Source organism: Stenella coeruleoalba (genome assembly GCF_951394435.1).
Source record: "Stenella coeruleoalba genome assembly, chromosome: 9".
In the NCBI taxonomy this organism is placed as follows: Eukaryota; Metazoa; Chordata; class Mammalia; order Artiodactyla; family Delphinidae; genus Stenella; species Stenella coeruleoalba.
The window spans coordinates 60,696,356-60,717,118 of record NC_137155.1 but is presented as its reverse complement, the minus strand read 5'-3'; the positions used below and the strand labels follow the sequence as shown (position 1 = coordinate 60,717,118).

The 20,763-nt window shown below is 38.6% G+C and overlaps 1 protein-coding gene across 8 annotated transcripts in view; it reads left to right on the top strand.

Moving 5' to 3' along the window:
* The window catches only part of PDE1C (phosphodiesterase 1C), a 586,532-nt gene that overhangs the window by 550,767 nt on the left and 15,002 nt on the right, over window positions 1-20,763 (top strand). The window contains exon 24 of one of the 8 annotated variants that reach the window (XM_079931074.1): window positions 10,828-12,926. The exons of the other annotated variants lie outside the window; for them this stretch is intronic. Coding sequence (XP_079787200.1) covers window positions 10,828-10,841 — 14 coding nt within the window. The 3' untranslated portion in view covers window positions 10,842-12,926. Of the gene's footprint in view, window positions 1-10,827; window positions 12,927-20,763 lie in introns of those variants that run through there. 8 annotated transcript variants of the gene reach the window in all.

Genomic DNA, 20,763 nt, shown 5'->3' with positions numbered 1-20,763 from the left:
GGATCAAAGTGTTTCCAAGTAACTGCATCCCAGGATAAAGCATGCGTGTGTGTGTGTGTGTGTGTGTGTGTGTGTGTGTATACACACTCCCAGCAAGCTAAAATTCACAATATCTAACATCCAATCAAAATTTACTGGACATGCAAAGAAGGAAGAAAACACTACCAATAATAAGAGGAAAATAACAACCAATTGAAATCAACCCAGAACTGAAACAGATGTTAGAATTAGCAGACAAGAGCATTAAAGTAGTTCTTACAATTCTTACAACTGTAGCCCATATGTTTAAGTAGAGACATGAAAGATATAAAAAAGATCAAATGTCTAGAGATGAAAACTACAGTGTCTGATATGAAAAATATACTGGATGGTATTAACTAAATAATATTGTATGGGATTAATGATAAACACACTGGATATGATTAGACATTTTGGAAGAAAAGAGTAGTGAGAATTAGCAATAGAAACTATCTGAAATGAAGCACAGAAAACAAGAATAGAAATTGTAAAGAGCATCAATGAGTTGTAAGACACCTTCAGACAGCCTAATGTATGTGTAATTGGAGTCCCTAAAGTAAAGAAGAGGGAAAGGAGGAAAGAATATTTGATGAAATGATGGCTAATATTTTGCCAAATGATGAAAACTATAAGTCCATAGACTTAAGAAGCTCAATAAAACACAAGCACAAGGAATATAAAGAAAATTACACCAAAAGCATATTATAATCAAATTACTCCAAACCATTAATGAAGAGAAAAATTTAAAAAACAGCTAGAGAAAAAAAAAAGATACATATGGAGAGATGAACAAAGATAAGTATAACAGCAGATACAATGCAAGTGAGAAAACAGTGGAGCAACATCTTTAAAGTGCTAAGGGGAAAAATTCAACCAGGAATTTTATACCCAGCAGCAATATCTTTCAGATATTAAAAACTGAAAGAATTCATTACTGGTAGACCTACACTACAAAAAATGTTAAAGAACAGCAGAAGGATGGATATGCCAGATGGAAATATGGATCCACACAAAGAAATGAGGAGCACTAAAAATGGTAACTAGATGGATAAATATACAATATTTTTTCTTATCATTTAAATATCTTGACTATTTAAATAATTCACTATTTGAACAGAATAATAATATATTACTGAGTTTATAGCATATATAAAACTAAAATGTATGACAGCAATAGCATAAAAGTGAGAAGGGGAGAAATGTAAATATGCTATTGTAAAGTTCTACTATCGTACATGAAGTGATATAATATCAATTGAAGGTATTGGATTGGCCAAAAAGTTCATTCAGGTTTTTGGCCAACCCAATAGATAGAGATAAATTAAGAGCATATACTGTAAACTCTAAAGCAATTACTAAAATAACAAGATAATGACATATAGCTAATAAGCCAAAAGAGATAAAATGGAATCATAAGAATAATTAATCCAAAAAAGGTAGAAAAAGAATAAGAAGAGAACAAAGAATAGATGAGACAAATAGGAAACAAATAGCAAGAATATAGACTTAACACTAAGCATATCAGTTATCACATTAAATGTAAATAGCCTAAACAGCCCAAATAAAAGGCAGAAATTTTCAGATTGTAAGACCCAAGTATATTCTGCCTTTATATTAAAAGACACAAAAACTCAAAAATAAAAGGATGGAAATTGGTGTGCCAAGCTAACAGTAATCAAAAGAAAGCTTGCATGATTATATTAATACCTGATAAAGTAGATTTCATAGCAAACACTATCACCGGAGAAAGGAGGTTCATTTCATGATAAAGTCTATTTATCAAGAGGATATAATAATCCTTTACATTTATGTACCAAAATGCATGAAATGAAGTGTAAAAAAATTTTAATACACAATTCTATTTGGAAGCATTAACATCCCTCTCTCAATCATCGACAGGCTAAGTATATATAAAATCAGTGAGGAAAAGAAGACTTGAATGACATTATCAACCAACTTGACTTAATTGGCCTTCCCAGAACACCCACAGTATGAGAATACATATTCTTTTCAAGTGCACATAGGACATTTATAAATATAGATTACATTTTGGGATGTAAAGCAAGTCCCAATAAATGTAAAATGATTCAAGTCATACAAAGAATGTTCACAGGTCACAATGGAATTACACTGTCATAGGATGTTCACATTGTTTTATTTTCTTTTTAATAGCTATAGAATTTATAGTGATGTTGTCTTTATCATTTTTTATATTGGTGATTTGTGTATTCTCTCTTTTTTTCCTGACCAGTCTGGCTAGAGGTTAATAAATTTTATTAATCATTGTCATTAATATTTTCCATTGTTTTTCTGTTTCTATTTCATTGATTCTGACCTGATCTGTATTATTTCCTCTCTTCTGCTTGCTTTTGGGTTTGGTTTGCCTTATTTTTCTAGTTTCTTAAAGTGGAAGTTAATGTCATTGATTTGAGATATTTTTCCTTTTCTAATATAGGCCTTTAATGCTGTATATTTCCCTCTAAATACTATTTTAGTAACATGCCACAAACTGATTTGTTGCATTTTTATTCACATTCATTTCAAAATATTTTCTAATTTTATTTTAATGTCTACATTGATCTAAGGATTATTTAGAAATATATTCTTAGTTTCCAAATATTTGGGAATTTTCCAGAGGTAGTTGAAATTTAAGTTCTTTCTAAATTGATCTATAGATTCCATGCAATCCCAGTTAAAATCCTAGCGGGCTTTTTGGGTAGAAACTGACATGCTGGTTTTAAAATGTATATGGAAATGCAAATCACTCAGAATAGACAAAGCAACTTGGGAAAAGAAGGAAAAAATTGGAGGACTAAACAGGTAGGCCTGATTTCAAGACTTATAAAGCTATAATAATCAAGGCAATATAGTATTGGCATTGAGATAGACAAATGGGTCAGTGGAGTGGAATAGAGGGTCTAGAAATAGATCCACATGTATATGGACTTCTTATTTTTGACATCGTCAGTTGAAGGAATTCCACATTGACAGTAAATGAAGGGTGGATTATGCTGTAGAGGACTTGTTGACACTAAAATGAATACTTGTGACCAATGTGTGGTTTTGATTGCTAGTTTACTGTGAAATATATCCTTCATGTACACTGGAATGCTCACATCTACTGGCCAGTCAGCGGTTTCTTTCTCCCAAAGGAAAACCTACTGGGGAAGTCAAATCAATCAGAAAGTTGCCTACTAAGCTGATAATGTAGGGGAAGTTAGTTGATGAATTGTGACTTCAAGGTAGAATATCCTGAAATGTCTGTCTCTACCCTTGGGATGGATCTGCCAAGAAGAGTGAATAGGGACCATCTTGTGTACACTAGATACAGACAGTGCAAGAGGCGGCCCTCCATGGCACCCCTTTTACGTCTAGTCTCCTTTTGGATCTCACATTCAGTATCAGATATGTTGATATCTTGGGGTAGATTCTCATTCTTGTTCATTTTCAGTCATCCTTGATGGCATGTCTGGACCTTGATTTTGATGAAACTTCTTTGTTTTTAAGGCAACAGTCCTCAAACTTTTTCTCTCTTATTTTCTTTTCCTAACATATTATCATAAGCTTTGCATACCTCCCAAAATTATGCCCAGATCATGAACTCTGGTGGGTAAAATAGGCCAAAGATGGTGAACAGTTCTGGGGATACTAGCTGGTACCCTGCCCTTTTCTCTCATACCCAAGACGGTGCTACACTGTAACAATAACCTTGAGTCCTTTCTAGTTTACTTTAAAAATTAAACCTGTAAGACTGTAGGGCTTAACTGTTTCTAGCAATGATTGATTTGCAACACACTTCACCATTGATTATGCCACTGATGTCAACACTACTGTCTTGAGGTAGTTTCTACAAATAGTTAATCCTGTCCTTTGGATTTTTTACTCGCTTCCTTCTCAGAGGATAACATTATTTCTTAGTTCTGGGAAGATATCTCACTGTAGCCTTCTATGTATTGACAAAAGTAGGTCTATTTCTTTAATGAAGGAATTGCCTTCCACATGAGAATCTAGGATCCTTATGGGTTATTTTTCATGAGTGTACAGGGACCAAACATCTGGAGTGCCCTGGGTCCCAGTTAAGATAAGTCATCATAACAACACATGTTCTGATTAATATCCCATTTCCGTTAGCCATTTGTCCATGGAAACTCTTGTGACCCATTTACTTAACATATTTATATGTATCAACACATGGAGCATCAACAGTGAGTACATGCTGTGGTTTAGCAAGAAAGAGGCATGACATATTTGCTTTTAAAAATATTTTATGCCTTATTTTCTCAAGTAGTGTGATAACCCAAGTGTCTTAACCCTCCACTGCAATGTCCCTGTCAAAGGAAAACAACAAAAAGTTGATAAATGTATGAGAGAATTGCAATATTGTTTTTAGATGCCTGTTATTCTTATGCATCTAGATAAGATCCCCTAATTAGATTCTAAAAGGTTTTGTTGCTTAAATTTTTTGATTTATATACTTCAGTGCCATTTTCTAATTGATTTTTGAAGCCATGCTGTAGGTTGACCCAACAAGGGTTGTTGTGAGTGCAGCAATACTGAAACCCAATATAATTTTTTTGGATGGATTTTGGGGAAAGCTATTAGCCAATCCATTATACGTGGGTTGGAAGTAGTCAAATGGGGTGAACTCAGAAAATCTCTTTGTTCCTTTTTGCTGCGGATGATACACTTGAGAGCACGGAGGTACAGAAGCCATTGACATCCACATGGTTCTAGCATTGATGAGTCACAGTGAATCAGAACAGTTAGCTCTTTTGGTTACGCTCATCCATTTCAAACCAATGTGTTTTTAGTATAGTTTTAGGTTCAGTGAATATCCTTGTGCTTTTTAAGGAGGGTATATAATACATAGCCTCATGGTGGATTATAAAGGAACAAGGTGACATGCAACAATTATTATCTTCCTGTAGGTTTTGTGTTATTGAAATTCACATTTGTAGTATCAAACAGCAACTGAAATTGTGTGTGTGTATATACATATATATGTATGTATGTATATTGTGTATATATATATATGTATTGTGTGTGTATCTATGTATATATACATATATATAATACAATGTAAGATTGGGGGGTTTAAAATAATTAAATTGTGTTCTACTAAAGAAAACTTCTAAAGTCAATTCATGCTTTTCACGTAGCTGTTTAGATTCCAGTCTCTTACCAAATAACTACATAGTAGAAATGTCACATAAAACTATATTGTGTACTCTTTGTTAATGACGAAATTAATATTTTTAAACAGCTTTTCCCTTGCAATTATTGGTGTATAAGCTTTCATTGTTTCACTCTATCTTCTAGACATTTCGTTACACTCTTAATGTACCATTGTATTTTTTTTTTTTTTTTTTTTTTTTTTTTTTTTTGCGGTATACGGGCCTCTCACTGTTGTGGCCTCTCCCGTTGTGGAGCACAGGCTCCGGACGCGCAGGCTCAGCGGCCATGGCTCACGGGCCCAGCCGCTCCGCGGCATGTGGGATCCTCCCGGACCGGGGAAAGAACCCGTGTCCCCTGCATCGGCAGGCGGACTCTCATCCACTGCGCCACCAGGGAAGCCCCCCATTGTATTTTTAAAGGAACCTGGTTTGACAGAGAGGATTACAATTTTTGAACTACTGGGGAAATGTGATTTGTCTTTTTTTTCTTAATACTGATGTTCAGGATTAAAATTAACTTTTTAGTATTCATGAAATATTTATCTGTTCTCCCCCTAGAAAAATTGTATTTTGTCAGATTCTTTGCAAGTGATTGGAGAAACACAAGTAACGATACACTTGTCAGAAGAAACTCTATTAACACTATAAAAAAATTCTTTAAAATAACAGCCGCCTTTGAAATATGTGCCAAAACCAGGAGCTAGAGATGTCTCCATTGTTAAAGCCATTTTTTTTCAGTCGCCCACAAGCTAGGAGAGCTGTTAAAAATGCAATGTCAAGCAAGTATTGAAGCTTCTTCTTTGTGTTTATTCTTAGCCTTTTCCACCAAAGGACAGCCTGATCTCCACGTGATGATATCTGTATTTCATAAGTATTAGCCCTCTACAATATATGCCATTTTTATTCTATACCCTGGAGCTGCAGTGAAAACATGAGAATAAATGTTTGTTTTTTTCTTTCATTCATTTTGAATCTTTTATTGTTTTTCCTGAACTAATAAAATAGAGAAGAACACGAAGAGCAGTCAGAATGTTTCAGACCTAAAATCCCAGCCTCACTTAACTTTCTCAGAAGGACTTCCTTAATCTCTGGTTTCTTGTTAGCTTCAAAAATAGCAGATTCAGGGCTTCCCTGGTGGCGCAGTGGTTGCGAGTCTGCCTGCCGATGCAGGGGACACAGGTTCGTGCCCAGGTCTGGGAAGATCCCACATGCTGCGGAGCGGCTGGGCCCGTGAGCCATGGCTGCTGAGCCTGCGCGTCCGGAGCCTGTGCTCCACAACGGGAGAGGCCACAACAGTGAGAGGCCCAAGTACCGCAAAAAAAAAAAAAAAAAGTACTAGGTTCTTAATACAGAGAGGAATGGCAGTAAAATACCTTTGGACAATGTAGGACAGAAGAATGGAAACATTCACATATTTTAAGTTTGGAAAGAAAAGCCATGCTACATAAAGGAAGAGAGGAGCCAGCAAAGTTAAAGAATAAAAGTTAAGAGGATCATTATTCTCAGTGACAGCACAGATTCCAAGGATCAAAAGAAAAGATGAAGAAAAATCACAAAGGTTGAACCTAAGAACTACTACCCTTTGTACAGTACTTATTCTTTATATTTGGATCCAATGGGCAAATTTTAGGAAATGATGGCATAGGCAAGGTTTCAGGAAGTTATATTCCTGCAAATTTATCTATCATCTATTTATTCTATCCATCCATCATCCATCCATTCATCCATCCAACAGTCCACCCATCTTAGCAGGGCTATAGCGTCGGTATTATATGCAGTAAAATTAATAGAGAATAATCCTAATATAATCATATCCTCTGTCATTTGGGGCAAGGAGAAAGCATGGATGCATATGTTGGGCTATTTGGTGGTAACCATTTAAAATACCTGTCTTGCACTTATGACCTAGAAGAGTGAAAACAATGCCTGGGTAAATCTTAACAGCTATCTCTCAGACAATGTTTGTTTTTTTGTTTTTAGTATTTCCTCATTATTAAGAAACAAAACCAAACCAAGACCTGCTTATAAGCCCCACAGAAATCCTACTACTCAACATTTAAAATTGGGTTTGGTTTTACCACATTTATTCTTCCCTGGGTTTTTTTTGTTTTGTTTTTTTCCTCTTTAGCCTTTTACAACTCTTTCTGTTGCTTACAGTATCACTTTGTTGTTTTCGTCGAAAGTTGACTCCATAGAGAGGCAGCTCTGGAAGGGTTTCTGGGACTTGAAAATCTGATTTAAATCCCAGCTCTGTGCTCAGCCAAGTCAGCTTACTTTTGAGCTTGGGTGATAGTTGAATCAGACTGTAAAAATATCAAACCCAAGACAATGAAAAATTAAAAGTGTTTACAGATGTTTTTAAAACCCAGTGCCAGATTCTATGAGGCCTGCCTCACAGATGGTCAGCTTGTGATCTAGTAATAAACATTATGATTGCTAAACACATTTTTAGAGTCAAATCAAACTCGAACTTTAAGCCTCTTTTTAAAACAACTATCTTTAAACCGAATGGTTTTCTGTAGCATCTCCACTTACCTTCAGGAGTAGCCTGAGAAGGGAGGAGTAAGGCCACATTGTTGTAAGTCTCCATCTCCTATTTTCTAAATTAAGTTGCTGGAACATTCTTGGCTATTCATTCCCTTAGAGTAAATACATTTCTGTGAATTCATACACCACACACTTCAGGCTTCAGAGCCCCCATGGCTACCCCTCTATGAGATGTGAGAAGTCTTTCTTCCAGGGGCGGGTGAGGAGGTGGCGCTTATTTAGATATTTTCTTGAATTTTCTCAAGTTGGGTGAAGATAGTTTCCATTTCAGTTCATCAGTCACTCTTAAAAAGATGAGGGAGTTTAACCACTTTTTGTGGCCAAGCCAACATAGACTTACAATCAGTGGAATTCAAAGCCGCTGTAACAAAAATAGTCGCGTAAATCGGATCAATACAGAGTGACTTCTCACATTTTGTTTTTAGATCCTCATTTTTATATACTTCGTAGTCTTACCCAATTTTTGTTTTAAATGCTTATGCAATTTTAGTTTACATTGAAAACATATACACAAAACCAAAACACAGCAGAGCAAGTCTATGCCATTTGAAGTTGAGGAGAGGAAGTGTGGAGTGAGGAGGTTTACAAACCATGTCAAAGCCACCTGGGTGGCAGGTGCTCTTTTCTCTGGGAGCTTAGTCCCACAAAGAGCCATGCACAGTGGGGCTATTTCTTCATAAGGAGTATACATTTTGGACATATCATAATTTGCTGTTGAATAAATTGTAAAATCAATGTAATTATGATTTCCTTTTTACGTCACACTATGAAAGTCAGGATTAGAAAAAGGTTGGAGAGAGACTTCCTATTCATCATTACACCTTTATCTGTCCCATCCACTTCATGCTTATTCAATTCACTTCCTTTCAATGAAAAACTAATGATTTGTTGAGCATGTGCTGTGTGTCAGGTATTGTACTACATTCAAGAGGAGTTATCAAGATAAATAAGATATTTTCCCTGCCCTCAAGGAGTCTACGGTCTGAGGTAGAATATCTTCCTGCAGATAGATATGCTACTAGCCACCATAGGGGTGAGTGCCCTAAGAGGAAGTTTTTTAGAGAAAGCATGTGTTTGGGAAGGCTGGGAACAGTCACTCAGGTCACAGACCCAGCTGCAGAGTATCTGCCTCTTGTTCTTTCATGTTGGTCGTATTCAATGACAGTGAACACAGGCACAGCTTAAACATACAGGCTGCCTTTATTTACCCCTTTTTACCACTCCTTGACCAACTCCTTTCCTCTGTCCCTTGACCGGAAGGCCGAGGAGGGGCGGGTGGAGACCCATAGCCGGCCACTCCACCATGTCACCCATAAGCAATGACTAGCAAGGGAGGAAGATCTCCTCTCAGGGGCCTTTGGGTTCCATTCACACACCCTGGATGTACCTCTTCCATCTCTGGGACACAACAGTCTGGACAGCGGGCCTCTGCTAACCCAGGCTGTATGACACAGGAGGTGCGTCACTTTCCTTCTTGGCACATTGGAGCTCATTGGGTGTAACAGTGGTCCTTGTCAGCCATCTCCAGCTATCCGTCCTCACTTCCTTCCGACCAATCTATCATTTAGTGAAAGATTAACCTTATATCATCATAACAATATATTGGGTTTTATATGTGAGGGCCTGGGGACATCTCTTAAGGTGATTAATACTATAATGACCATCTAAAAGGAGTCTCATTACCTATGACCCAAAATTGATAATGACAGGGCCAGAGCACTAAGAGGCCCTGTCTTGCAATTCGCTTGTGGCCCAAACTACACAGAGACAATCAGAAACAATGGAAAATTTCTAATCCATGATTTCAGCTTTTGTTTCACCTCTTTCCCTCCCTGGCAAGTTCCAATGAGGCAACTGGCAACTTCCCTCACCGATCCTACTAGAATCAGAGTAAAGTGATTGGCCAGAAGTTTTTCTTTTTTCTGTTATTTCTCCCAAATGGGTGAAGGTGCTAATGGAGAGTAAACACTCACAAGACCAGAATGAAGAAAGAGGAACCGCAGGAGGTCTGGGTCAGTGGCCCCTGAAAATTTGAGAATTGACCGTAATTACAATAGATCGGAAAGGGCTCTCCTGTCTCCCAACTGGTTTGTACCTAATTTCGACCAAGTCTTATTTAGGAGAGTGTTAGTCTTTAAAGTTGAATGGAAAATTTCCTTGTCCTCTAATGACTCCTAACATTTCTGGAGATGATGATGTTATTCTTTTTAAAGTCTCCTGTCCCTCTGGAACCTTGCGTAGGAGGGAATCCTCTCTCACTCTGAGGCATGCTGACTTGGAGAGCACACAGCACTTAGGGGAAGCAACCGTAATCATAATAATTTATGTTTGTTTGCTTTTTAAAAATCCTGTCCAAGTCTGTTGAGGTTACATGTTATCGAATAAGCCAGGTGAAAAGAAAATCCAAGGTGGTTTATTTCCATTCATGAGTCCTGTTTCAATCTTGGTCCTCCACCACCTCACTCCAGGCCCCGTAGAGACTTCAGGTGACTTATCCATTCGCACAGTGATTTCAACTGGGGCGCATCTTGCCTTGAATCTTTTGGGGAAGCATTTGTTAAGCATATGCTGTGTGTCAGGCATTGCACTACATGCAAAAAGAGTTATAAAGATAAGATATTTTCCCTGCCTTCAAGGAGTCTATAGTCTGGGGCAGAACATCTTCCTGCAGATAGCTATGAATCCTGATAGAGGAACGTTGCTTTGGTATGGAAATGATTGGGATTAGATGAATCCAATCCCACTGACCCCAGAGGCAAATTGACCAGATCAGATCTGGCAGTCACTGTCATCCTGATTGCAAAATAAGACGTCGTAAAACCCATACTGCATGAACCAAATATTTGATGCTTTAGTTTAAAGCAACTATTAAGGCTTCCAATGTAACCAGTGTTTAAAATTCTCCACTGAGATTTCCCCTTTATGAATAGAAGGATTGTGTTGCAAAGGAGACAGCAGTGACTAGCATTGAAATGTGTAATTGATCCCTCTTTTTTTTGTCCCTCAGATTTTCTTCTCAGACCTGGAGGGTTGAGAAGGGGGGGAAAGGCAGCATTGACACTTTTCTTTTTCTTTTTCTTTTTTTCAGATTCAGAAGAGTAAAACACACCTCATAGACAATAAGAGAGGCTGCCAATGTCTTGCATCATTTTAGCTGAGCTTCTTCATTCTCTTCTCCTTCCACAAAGACCTGTATCTGGGGAAGGTGTACAACTTTCAGAAACAAGCCCCACCCCTGCACTTGGCCTTCTCTCATACCATCTCCTGCCAGGAGATGACTTTCTTGGAGCTGGTTTGAGGTCTTAGAACTCTGGGGGAATCCCCCCAGCCCAAGCAAACAACACAACTTCCGATTTTTGCACAAACAGAAACAACACATGAAGGGACTTCCTCAAAATCCTTTGCTGATGCCCTGGCTTTCAAGGCACCTGTCTGGCCTGATGGGAACGGACATCCTGGAAACGCTGAGAGAGGCCTGAGAAAGCCACACACACACAGGAATTGCCACTGTATTTCTTTATGTGTTGTTATTTTTGCACTGGTTGCTGATGGTGGATGCAGCCAAGCTGGCCTTCATCGCAGCTAAGATGATGATTTCAGTCTCTGGTTGTTCCTTTCCTGAGTCAGGAACGTTCTTTCTCTCCAGTTTTCTTTCAGACCTAGAAATTGTTCCCATGCTTTTCTTTCCATTTATATAATATGAAATACTTTCTGTTTTATAAGAAAGGAGATTTTCCTCTTCTTTATTTGATGCTTAATTTACCTGTGCATTCATTAATACAAACCTGAATGTTTCAGCTCGTGACCATATCGTTCAGGTGGGAAACCCAGTGTTTTCACTGAGTAGCATCCATGACTAAAGGTTACTGAAATTTTTACCACTGGCTGGTCCTCTTCTTTTGAATATTTATGGTTTGACCTAATTGTTCTTCTTTCTATTCAGGGAAGTGCTAAGGGAATTAGTATCAGGAAGATATGTCCAATAATTTTTTTTTCATTTTAATGAGCCTTTAGAAATGCCAGATAGGAGATGATTAATAGCACGAATCAAAAATAAGAATAGTGGATGTCACAGGGAAAGAGACAAAAAATACAGCCCCCTGAAACCAAGTCAAGAATGGGATCCAGTGGAGTGCAAGTCAAGGAATTTTGTGGATCTAAGTGGTGTGATTTGAATGAAACTGATTCTTAAAATGGAATTGTGGTTCACAGAGGAATCTTTGAGTCCTTCCTAAGGGTAAATCACATGAATAGGCTGGTGATGGAAGAGGAATACAAATAGGAAGAGAGAGAGAGCCGGACGGTAGGCTTAACTGTATTCCTCGTTGCAGATTTAATTTCCACGTGGAAAACACAAAAGCAAACATTTAAAAACTCCTCTCAGTACTAAGGCAACATGTTGGTATTTCTTCAGACAGAAAGGAGACTGTGTATGTCGTCTACCAGGCCTTTTGTGTCACTGAAATATTCCCCAACAGAAAGATCTGGAGAACTCTGTGGTGTGGAATGCACAGTCGTGTACTGATATTTGAGCAGGGTTCTTAGATCAGATTTCCATTTTGCTTGGTAATAACAAATTTTTCTGTTGCTTCTCCTGTTTTCCTAACAGTGACCACAGTAAGTCATGTGGTCACAAATTCAAAACAGGAGCTCAGCAGGTCAAGTAAATGAGTACAGCAAGCTGTAATATCAGAATGATTGCGATAAATGGTAATTCATCGTGGGCCTGGGTATCAGAGAGCCAGTGAGGAGCAGTAGGGGGGAAGTGGGGAGGGCATGCACTGCCCCAAGGGGGCAGTGGCTGGCAGCTACGGGATCAGTGCTATGTGGGAATGAGGGTCCTAGATACCTAAGATTTTATGTAAACCCCCTCCAAATTTTTTAATATTGGCGACTAATTCAGAAACTTACAAACACATGCTGGCCAAAGAAAACATCCCTATGAACTAACTGCATTCAATGCATGGGCCATCGATTTGCAAACTATGCTCTTTGAGGTGGTTTTAAATAGAAGTGAAATACAACCAGTGCATGTCAGTTCTTGACCTTGGAACCTGAACTTTTGACCTCACTTCAATTCTGTATTTTTCTATGTAGAGCTTTGCAACCAATCAAACTAGAAAGGTGCAGCTTCCCTTTTATACTCAATCAAGACTAAAGAATATTTGAAAAAGAAATAGGAATATAGCCGTTTTTTCTAGCACCAATAAAGATGGAAATGTTTTACATTTGCTTTAAGTCATTAATTTAGCTGGAAAAAGGTGGGCAGAGAATTTTATTCAGGATAGCACTCTGCTTGGAACTCTCAGCGTGGAAAAACAAAAGCATCATGTAACTCTTATTTTTAAATCCTTAGAAAGTGTTTTGAAGGGACATTGAGTAAAAAAGCAAAATTATCTATTTTTTAAAATAAAAAACAATGTATTACTGTGCTATAAATTGATACTGGAGCTGGTGAGACAGCAGTATTGACTTGAAGAACAGTATTTCCAGAGCTCTAGCTCACTTGCTGTGGTCTTTCCATTCTCTTGAAACAGCTTCCTCCAAGTTGAGCAGTGAAGTGGAAGACACATTCTTCCATTGCACGGATTGTGACACCTTACTCTGTGTTCCATGTCACTTAAAAAGCAAAGGCTTACACACCTGAGTTAAGAATTAACTGCTATGTGGGGAAAGTACTAGGGATATTCCCACCATTGACAAACCACCAGTTCTACATGTCCCTGAGTAGAAAGTGACAAATGGAGTTAGCCCTTGAGTTTGGGCCCCCATGTCACCAACTAGCTCTACAGCCAAGTTTTGTTGATGCAGTATGTTTTGCTGCCATAATGACCGAACCATAGGCGGGTCTTTGTTCCAGCTTCTATTCACGCCCACCTTTCTTAGGTTATGAGCCCTCGTTGTTTATGGCAGCAGGCAAGAGACTCATTTCTAACCCATTAAATTCAAATGGATTTTCTTCCTATGTCCATTTCATTCCTGGAGCTTTTAAAAAGCATTGAAGACATCTGACAGTATCCCATTTAGGACCTGATATACTTAAACAATAAAATGATATCTAGACATCTGAGAGCCAAAGAACAATCTAGTGCATCTGTTCATTTCATTTGCAGAATTAAAGCCATTATATTATATTTTCCACCTGAAGTGATGCCTCTAGTAAATATGAAAAATAGAAAGTAAAGAGCATTATTATCACAAGATGTGAGACAGCAAATAAAAAGATGGAGACCAATATTGTAATCCATATTTTAGGAGTAAGGTTGCTGGTCTTCTAATGTCACTTCTGTCATGGATCAATTGTCTTTAGATAGATAGGAAGAATATGTAATATGTTTTCTTCTATTCTTAACCTTTCAGCAGAGACTTACATGGTAGAAATGACTTCATAACATTCCCCATGGAATAAGGAGGAAAACAAAAGAAGAAAGGCACAAAATCTTTTTCTCATAATGAGATAGAGAAGATTCTGAGATTAAAACCTATGTATGTAGCATTATGTCCCCCATAAAGGGGATTTTAGGAAATAAACTTCATTCTTATTGCAAGATTCCCACACATCCCAACAGGATTTGCACCACTGGCCCACCACAGGGCCTGGCATACAGTCAGCGTTCAGGAAACACATGCAGAACCGTCCAGCTGAATTCCACTAGCCACCTGTGAGTGCAAAGTTCAAGTTTACCTGAAAACGCACTCAACGTCTTCTGTATGTCAAGTGTATTGCTAAAGGCTTATCTTCTAAGTATGTGCAGACATACCCTAGTGACACAGATGGCTTATTATAAGGGACAGGAAATTGCAAGTAGTATGGGGGAAATTAGCAGTGCCAAGTTTATGAAAATAAAACTTCTCTATGGTTTTTGGGTTTAAGAAAAACAAATGAAAAAACAAAAACAGAAACAAACCAAAACAGGATTTATATGAAAATTCACTTCGAAAAGGAATGATGACACGATTACCAGTGGATTGATTTATAATCCAAGTTGTAACATTTAAAATCCAAAATAGACTTTCTTGAAGCGAGTAAAAGCATCTATATGTGCAGCCTGGGGAATCAGTGCTCTGCCAACATTATGGTCGGTATAGTACTGAACCACAGCAGAGTTGGATGTTAAAGAAATAACGTTGCAATAATGATGTTATATTGGCTCTTCTTTGTGAATAAGTGGAAAGTAATATTTGTAATTCATTGATAGTGATCCATGATTAAAGGCCTCGTTATCATTTAGAAAATGAACTTGAAAAAATTGTAATGAACAGCACAATATTTGTATAAAATATCCCTCTGAGAACCAAGAGACACATTATCTGCCAAGACCAGATGTCCGTTGTTAAGGTTTCCTCTCATCAAACACACTGGTGGGCACAGAGATGATGGCAGAATTAGAATGGTAACAGCCTGTAGGACATTAGACAGGGTTCATCTGATAAGTGAATTTGGGTCCAGGGAAGTTTAGAAAATGGGAAGAAGTCCTCTGGATGTTTTCATTGGACATTTGCAAAAGCCTGGATGCTCCTCCAGGAAAGCTGCAATAAACAACGATTGTTTCATCAAAAGAATATCTTGTTTTTACATTGAACAAGAGTGGGGTGCAGTGGGAGGCCTGGACTGAAAGGTTCATGAAAATCAATTTCAACATTATTAAGTCCCGATTATTTTAACTAATGGCCCTCCACCTCATCCATTTTTTTCTTTAAAATATTGGCAGACATATTTGAAATGAATTGACATTTATTCTGGCTTCTGTTCTCAAGCAGAAATGGATTGACACTGACAATGGCTGGCTTCACTAAATGAACTTGAACCCAGCCTAGATAGCCATCCACTGAACCAAGGGGTGGTGTGTGGGCCCTTCACCTCACTCAGGGCACACTTAGCCTCCATTGGGGAGATCTCACCATTTCTGGGGCTTAATGCTTGCTGTAGTAGGCCAGTCATTGCCATCTTGGAAGCGGTCAGCTTTGGTCAGCTTCAGTCATGTTTGCTGAACCTCACCCACGTATCTTCATGGAAGCTGGCTTTTGGACAACAGAAGCATTTCTCTGTCAGGTTACAGTGCAGGAGAACTCATTTAAAATAAAGCCCATTAAAACCCAATGGCTGTGGAATGGCTTTTCAATAGATTGCCCTGGAGGCATACCCTTGTACAGTTTTTGCTTCTCTGTGGTGATCTGTCTTGGGGTAGGTATTTGTGTACTAGTGTCCTTGTCTTTGAGTGGCTATATGTGTGATGGTACAGAATATAGTCGCACACCAACAAGCATAGATTTATAGTAAAAATCTACAGCCATAGGTATGGTCCAGTAACTGATTCTAGAGATAGAACTGTATAAATTTTCCTTTTTTCTTGCTTTGATGATATTTTTATAAAATTTTATATGCTGTAAAAAATTTTTTAAAATATTTGCTATTTTCATTTGTAGAGCTCGGTTAGGTTTTTACCAACTCTGGTGCCCGCTGTACAGCCAGATTCCTCCCTCCACCTAATCTCAGCATTCTCTCGCTTTTTCATACTTTTTCTCTCTCCTTATTTTCTTCGCTCATTTTTATACCTTTTGCAACTTCCTTCTTTTGCCTCTGTCCAGGCAAGCCATTCTGCTTGCAGCATCTTTTTAGCACATGGAAACACAAAATAATGGAAAGAACAAAATTATCTTGTTCCAGTGTGATCCACATGAGGAAAGGTTGTGGGCCAGGGATGGGGTATGAATAGATGGGGAGGAGGGAATAGTTTGGGGAAAGGAAGCAGGAAAAAGGAAATCCTCATGGGATATCCATTACCCAAAGTAAGGTGACTCACTTTGAGCCTAACATAATGCTCTTATTATCTCTTCTCAGTCTACGGCACAATTTTTGTACAGGGTTTTTCTCCTTAGGATGTTAAGCCCTCACCGTGGGCCTCTAGACCTTTCCTTACTAGGGCACTGGCCACCAACTCAGCTCATCTCCTCAGCCTGAGATCTTGCTGCTGTTCAGCTGGATTTCGGGGAGATGTCTGGATTAAAATCAAGAATGTTTAACAGGACTCAAAAGAGGGAGGCAAGCAGAATTAAAACCCCAAACCTCAATCCAAATCATGCCGAATAAATAGTTCTTTTCAGGAATAAGGAAGGTATTTCTAGATATGTTCTGAGAAAGCTCTTCCAAAAGGGAAGATGATAAAAGGGACTTTGTATTTTATGGCAGTGATAGAATGTACTTCCATGATGTGAAATATGTTTTTAGCAGATAAAATGCAGGTTGCAATTTGCAAGAGAATGACCATCCATTTTAAGAAAAGTGTTTTGTTCCCTGTGATGCTGGTCTGTACTAAAAGAAACTATTCAAATGCCATAGCCTCACATCTCTAAATGCAAAAATAAATCATAGGGATTCATGTAAAACAGAATATGCTAAACTGCTCTCAATAAATTATGTGTTTATTGTAAATCTTTTTTGCACAGATGAGGCAGACAGTCCCTCAATGTATAATTTTCCGCCAGCATCTAGTAATGAATAAGTACTTGTATGTTCTTCTGATTACCAAATAAAAACAATGAGTTAACCTCTCTGTTGAAATTTGAAAAATGAAAAGGCTGTTTTTCTTCACTTTAATGTTTTTCATTGTTGTCAATGTTCTGTCCCAGATAGGAGGCTGTCCAGACTCACTCAGCCATCTGTCTCTTTTGTACTCTTCCAAATGCCAAGCAATATCCAGGTACCAAGTGCTTTTGCCTGCACACTGAAGATATACACAGTGTATCGCGTCTCATATAATCTTTTTTGAGGGATGAGTGGATGGGCTATCAGAAGCTCCTTGGAGGCATAAGAAATGTCAGTGTTCCAGGAATTAGGCTGGCTTCCATATGTTCAGTTTTCTTCTGGGTACCACGATACGGTTTTACATTCCTACGATGCTAGTTTTTGAATTCCAAACATTTTTTCCTTTTCCTTCTCCCTCAGGTAGAAAGGGCTACCTGGCAATATTTTCTTTCTCTCCAGCTACAAACATAGGGAGTCTGACGAGGGACTAGTCATTACCCCTATTTGTGAGCATACATACATGGTTTAATATAGTGAATGGCGTCCAGCCTTCAAACCAGCCACTAAGAGGCACCCCTAGTGGTGATGGTGCATATTACACAAGTACCACCCCCTTATCTGGACCACCTCTGTATGTTGTTCCTCTGCAGTAACTCCACTGGGTTATTACTGACTAAAGAGCCTGGGATGTTCCTCCCAAGCGGCCATGCATTGAAACACTTTTTTTTTCAATTCCTTTTTTTTTTTCCTGAGAGCCAAAAACAGAACTTATGTTGAAAAATATAGAGAAGTATAATAAAATTAAAATCACTTGTAATACCCCATTCAGTGTCAGTTCTTTACTTCCCAATGGTCTTTTGCTATGTGTTTTTACACAGTTGAGGCCATATAGTACAATATATTTAATTTTGTATTATGGTTTGTTCTCATAACATTGGATTGTAAGCATTACCCATTTAAAAAAACTCTTTACTAATATAATTTCAATTGCAACATAATTTTTCATTTTGTGGCTCTAGTGAAGTTTACTTAACTGCCTGTCTGCTGTTGGACAATTAAGTTATATGCTTTTATTTTCTGAAGTTGTAAATAACAGCAGCGGGACTCTTTGTACATAAGGCTTTGTCGCATTTCTGAATATCTCCATTGGAAGAATTCTTAGAATACTGGGTCAAAGGTCGTGGACCTTTTTTCAGACTCCTCATTCATATACCCAATCCCAAGGCATATCCAGATATTTAAACGGCCATATTTAAATAGCATATAACGTTGCATGTCTGAATAGCTCTTATGTTTTTGATCATTGTTCTTTGTGATGAATAGAGATCAGGTCACACAAAAGAAAGCATGGTATTCATGTATTGTGGAGGAGAAATGTTATCAAACACTCTGCCTATGCTGCTCTAGCTTATACACTGTTGGAAAACAACTCTTAGGAAAGTACAGGAGGTGGGCTTAAAGCCCTCCAAACTTTCAGAGATTCCACAGCCCTAAGCAGAACGTGGACTTCTCTTGATGCCCTTTTGTCAAGGCTGCAAAGGGGCAAAGATAACGATTCATTTAGCTCGTTGATCTCTGCCACCCCCTAAACGGAACACAGAGAAAATGTTGGTGGATGTGCTCAGCAACGGTTATCAAATGTTGTGGGTGTCTAAAGGCAGACACTGCAATAGGCTAAAAGAAAGAGTGAAAATGCACAGTAGACTGACAGACACTTTTCCTACTTTAGTCCTTCAGCACCCACTTCTGCCTTGGGACCTGCTTGTGTTGTAACAACATTGCTATTGTTGGACCGTTACTAAGGATGACGCTAGGTCTCAAGGGCTTTTAAATCACCTTTTCCGGCAGGCTTGGGCCTGGCCGTGCTAATCTTACGTTGCAGAGGGAAATTAATTGAGGTCAAGTTGCCGATCATTGGGTTTAGTGCTACCCTCACGTCCTGAGTCTTAGGTGTGTGTATTTGCCCCAAGGCAGGCAGCCTTGGTTGTCACTTTCACCCTCTTCTCCAGACTCCTGATGAATTGGATTTGTTGCCCTTTAGCTGAACCAACCAAGGACATTAATTTGAAATATCTGAAAGCTATTCGTTTGTCAAAAGATACTTCCAGTCACACAAGCTGCTGTGTTGACATCTCTGCCTCGAGCTGACTGATTGGGTTGTTTACTCCTTGAACATTCACATGCTCTGGGTCAAGGACAATGTAATGCGTGACCTTAAAGTGCTTCTCTCCCAAAGATGACATATTAGCTACTGTACACACACACACACACACACACACACACACACACACACACACACCTTTCTTTTGAATATAAACTGATAACACACACTCTGTCGCACTTCAGTTTGCTAAGTTCTCTCACTTTGTCCTCACAATGACATCCTGAAATTGATGTTTTTAAATTTTTATAGATGAGGAAAATGGAACTTAGCACAATGTCAGCACTGATGTAGTTGTTTATTCATGTTTTTATTTTCCTTACCTCATTTACAAAATATTTCAGAAGTCTAAAATCACATAAATATGACCAATTTGCTTTTAAAAAATGAAGGCTGCAGAATAAAACCAGAGGCAGGAAGTCAAGCTAGTGTAGATTGAGTCAAACAAGGCAAACTTTAGTGTACGGTCATGCAGGCTGAATAGGCCTCCCCAGTTCCCAGCATTAGATCATAAATTGGGTCTGAGTTTCCGGGAAACCTAAATAAAAATGAAAAGAAACCATTTACAAGATTCACATCATTCATGAGGATAAAGCACGCCAGTTCCTCAGAAGAAAGAACACTTCCCTTACAGCTGAAAGAAATGTCTTCCACAGGTATTCACTGGGTACATTGCTTCTCACTCCTGGCTGCAGACAGGCTTACCTGGGCCCCATCCCAGATCAGTGAAACGGCATGTCTAGGGGGAGGCCCACGTATCAGCATATTTTCTTTAGAACTCCCCAGACCATCCTAATGTGGAGCCAGGATTGAAAGGCACTTACAGAGTGAATTCTGAGTCACTCACAGAGCAGCATCCCAGGTAGATTTCTATAATAAATCCCAGAGTGAGATTTATGTGTCCACCAGCCTGGAACAGTAGGGGTCAGTTTGAAAGCTGATCTGAACATGGATCTTCCAGCTCAATTTCTGATGTGTTCCCTGGGAATGGGAGCAAGGGAGGGTGAAGGGTTTTAGAAAATGAAACTTAGATAAGCTGAGTATTATTCCCACGAACGGAACTTTGAGTAAAGTGATAGGTTATTTGGTGGCTATGGAGTGGAAGATGATTTCAGGGATACAATCTGACTTAACAGGGAGCCCATGGGAGGCTGACTCAGAGCCTAACCACCCCCAGTGGTCCATGGAGCCACCTGATGGTCTGGAGAAATTGCCAACAGGTTTATTTTATGCGTCTCTGCCTGCTACCTGTTTGTGACTCACGATTAGGAGAGGCGCACGTGGTTTCTCCCTTTTCCTGATATATTGGGCATTTCGTCAAGCATACAGAGAAAATA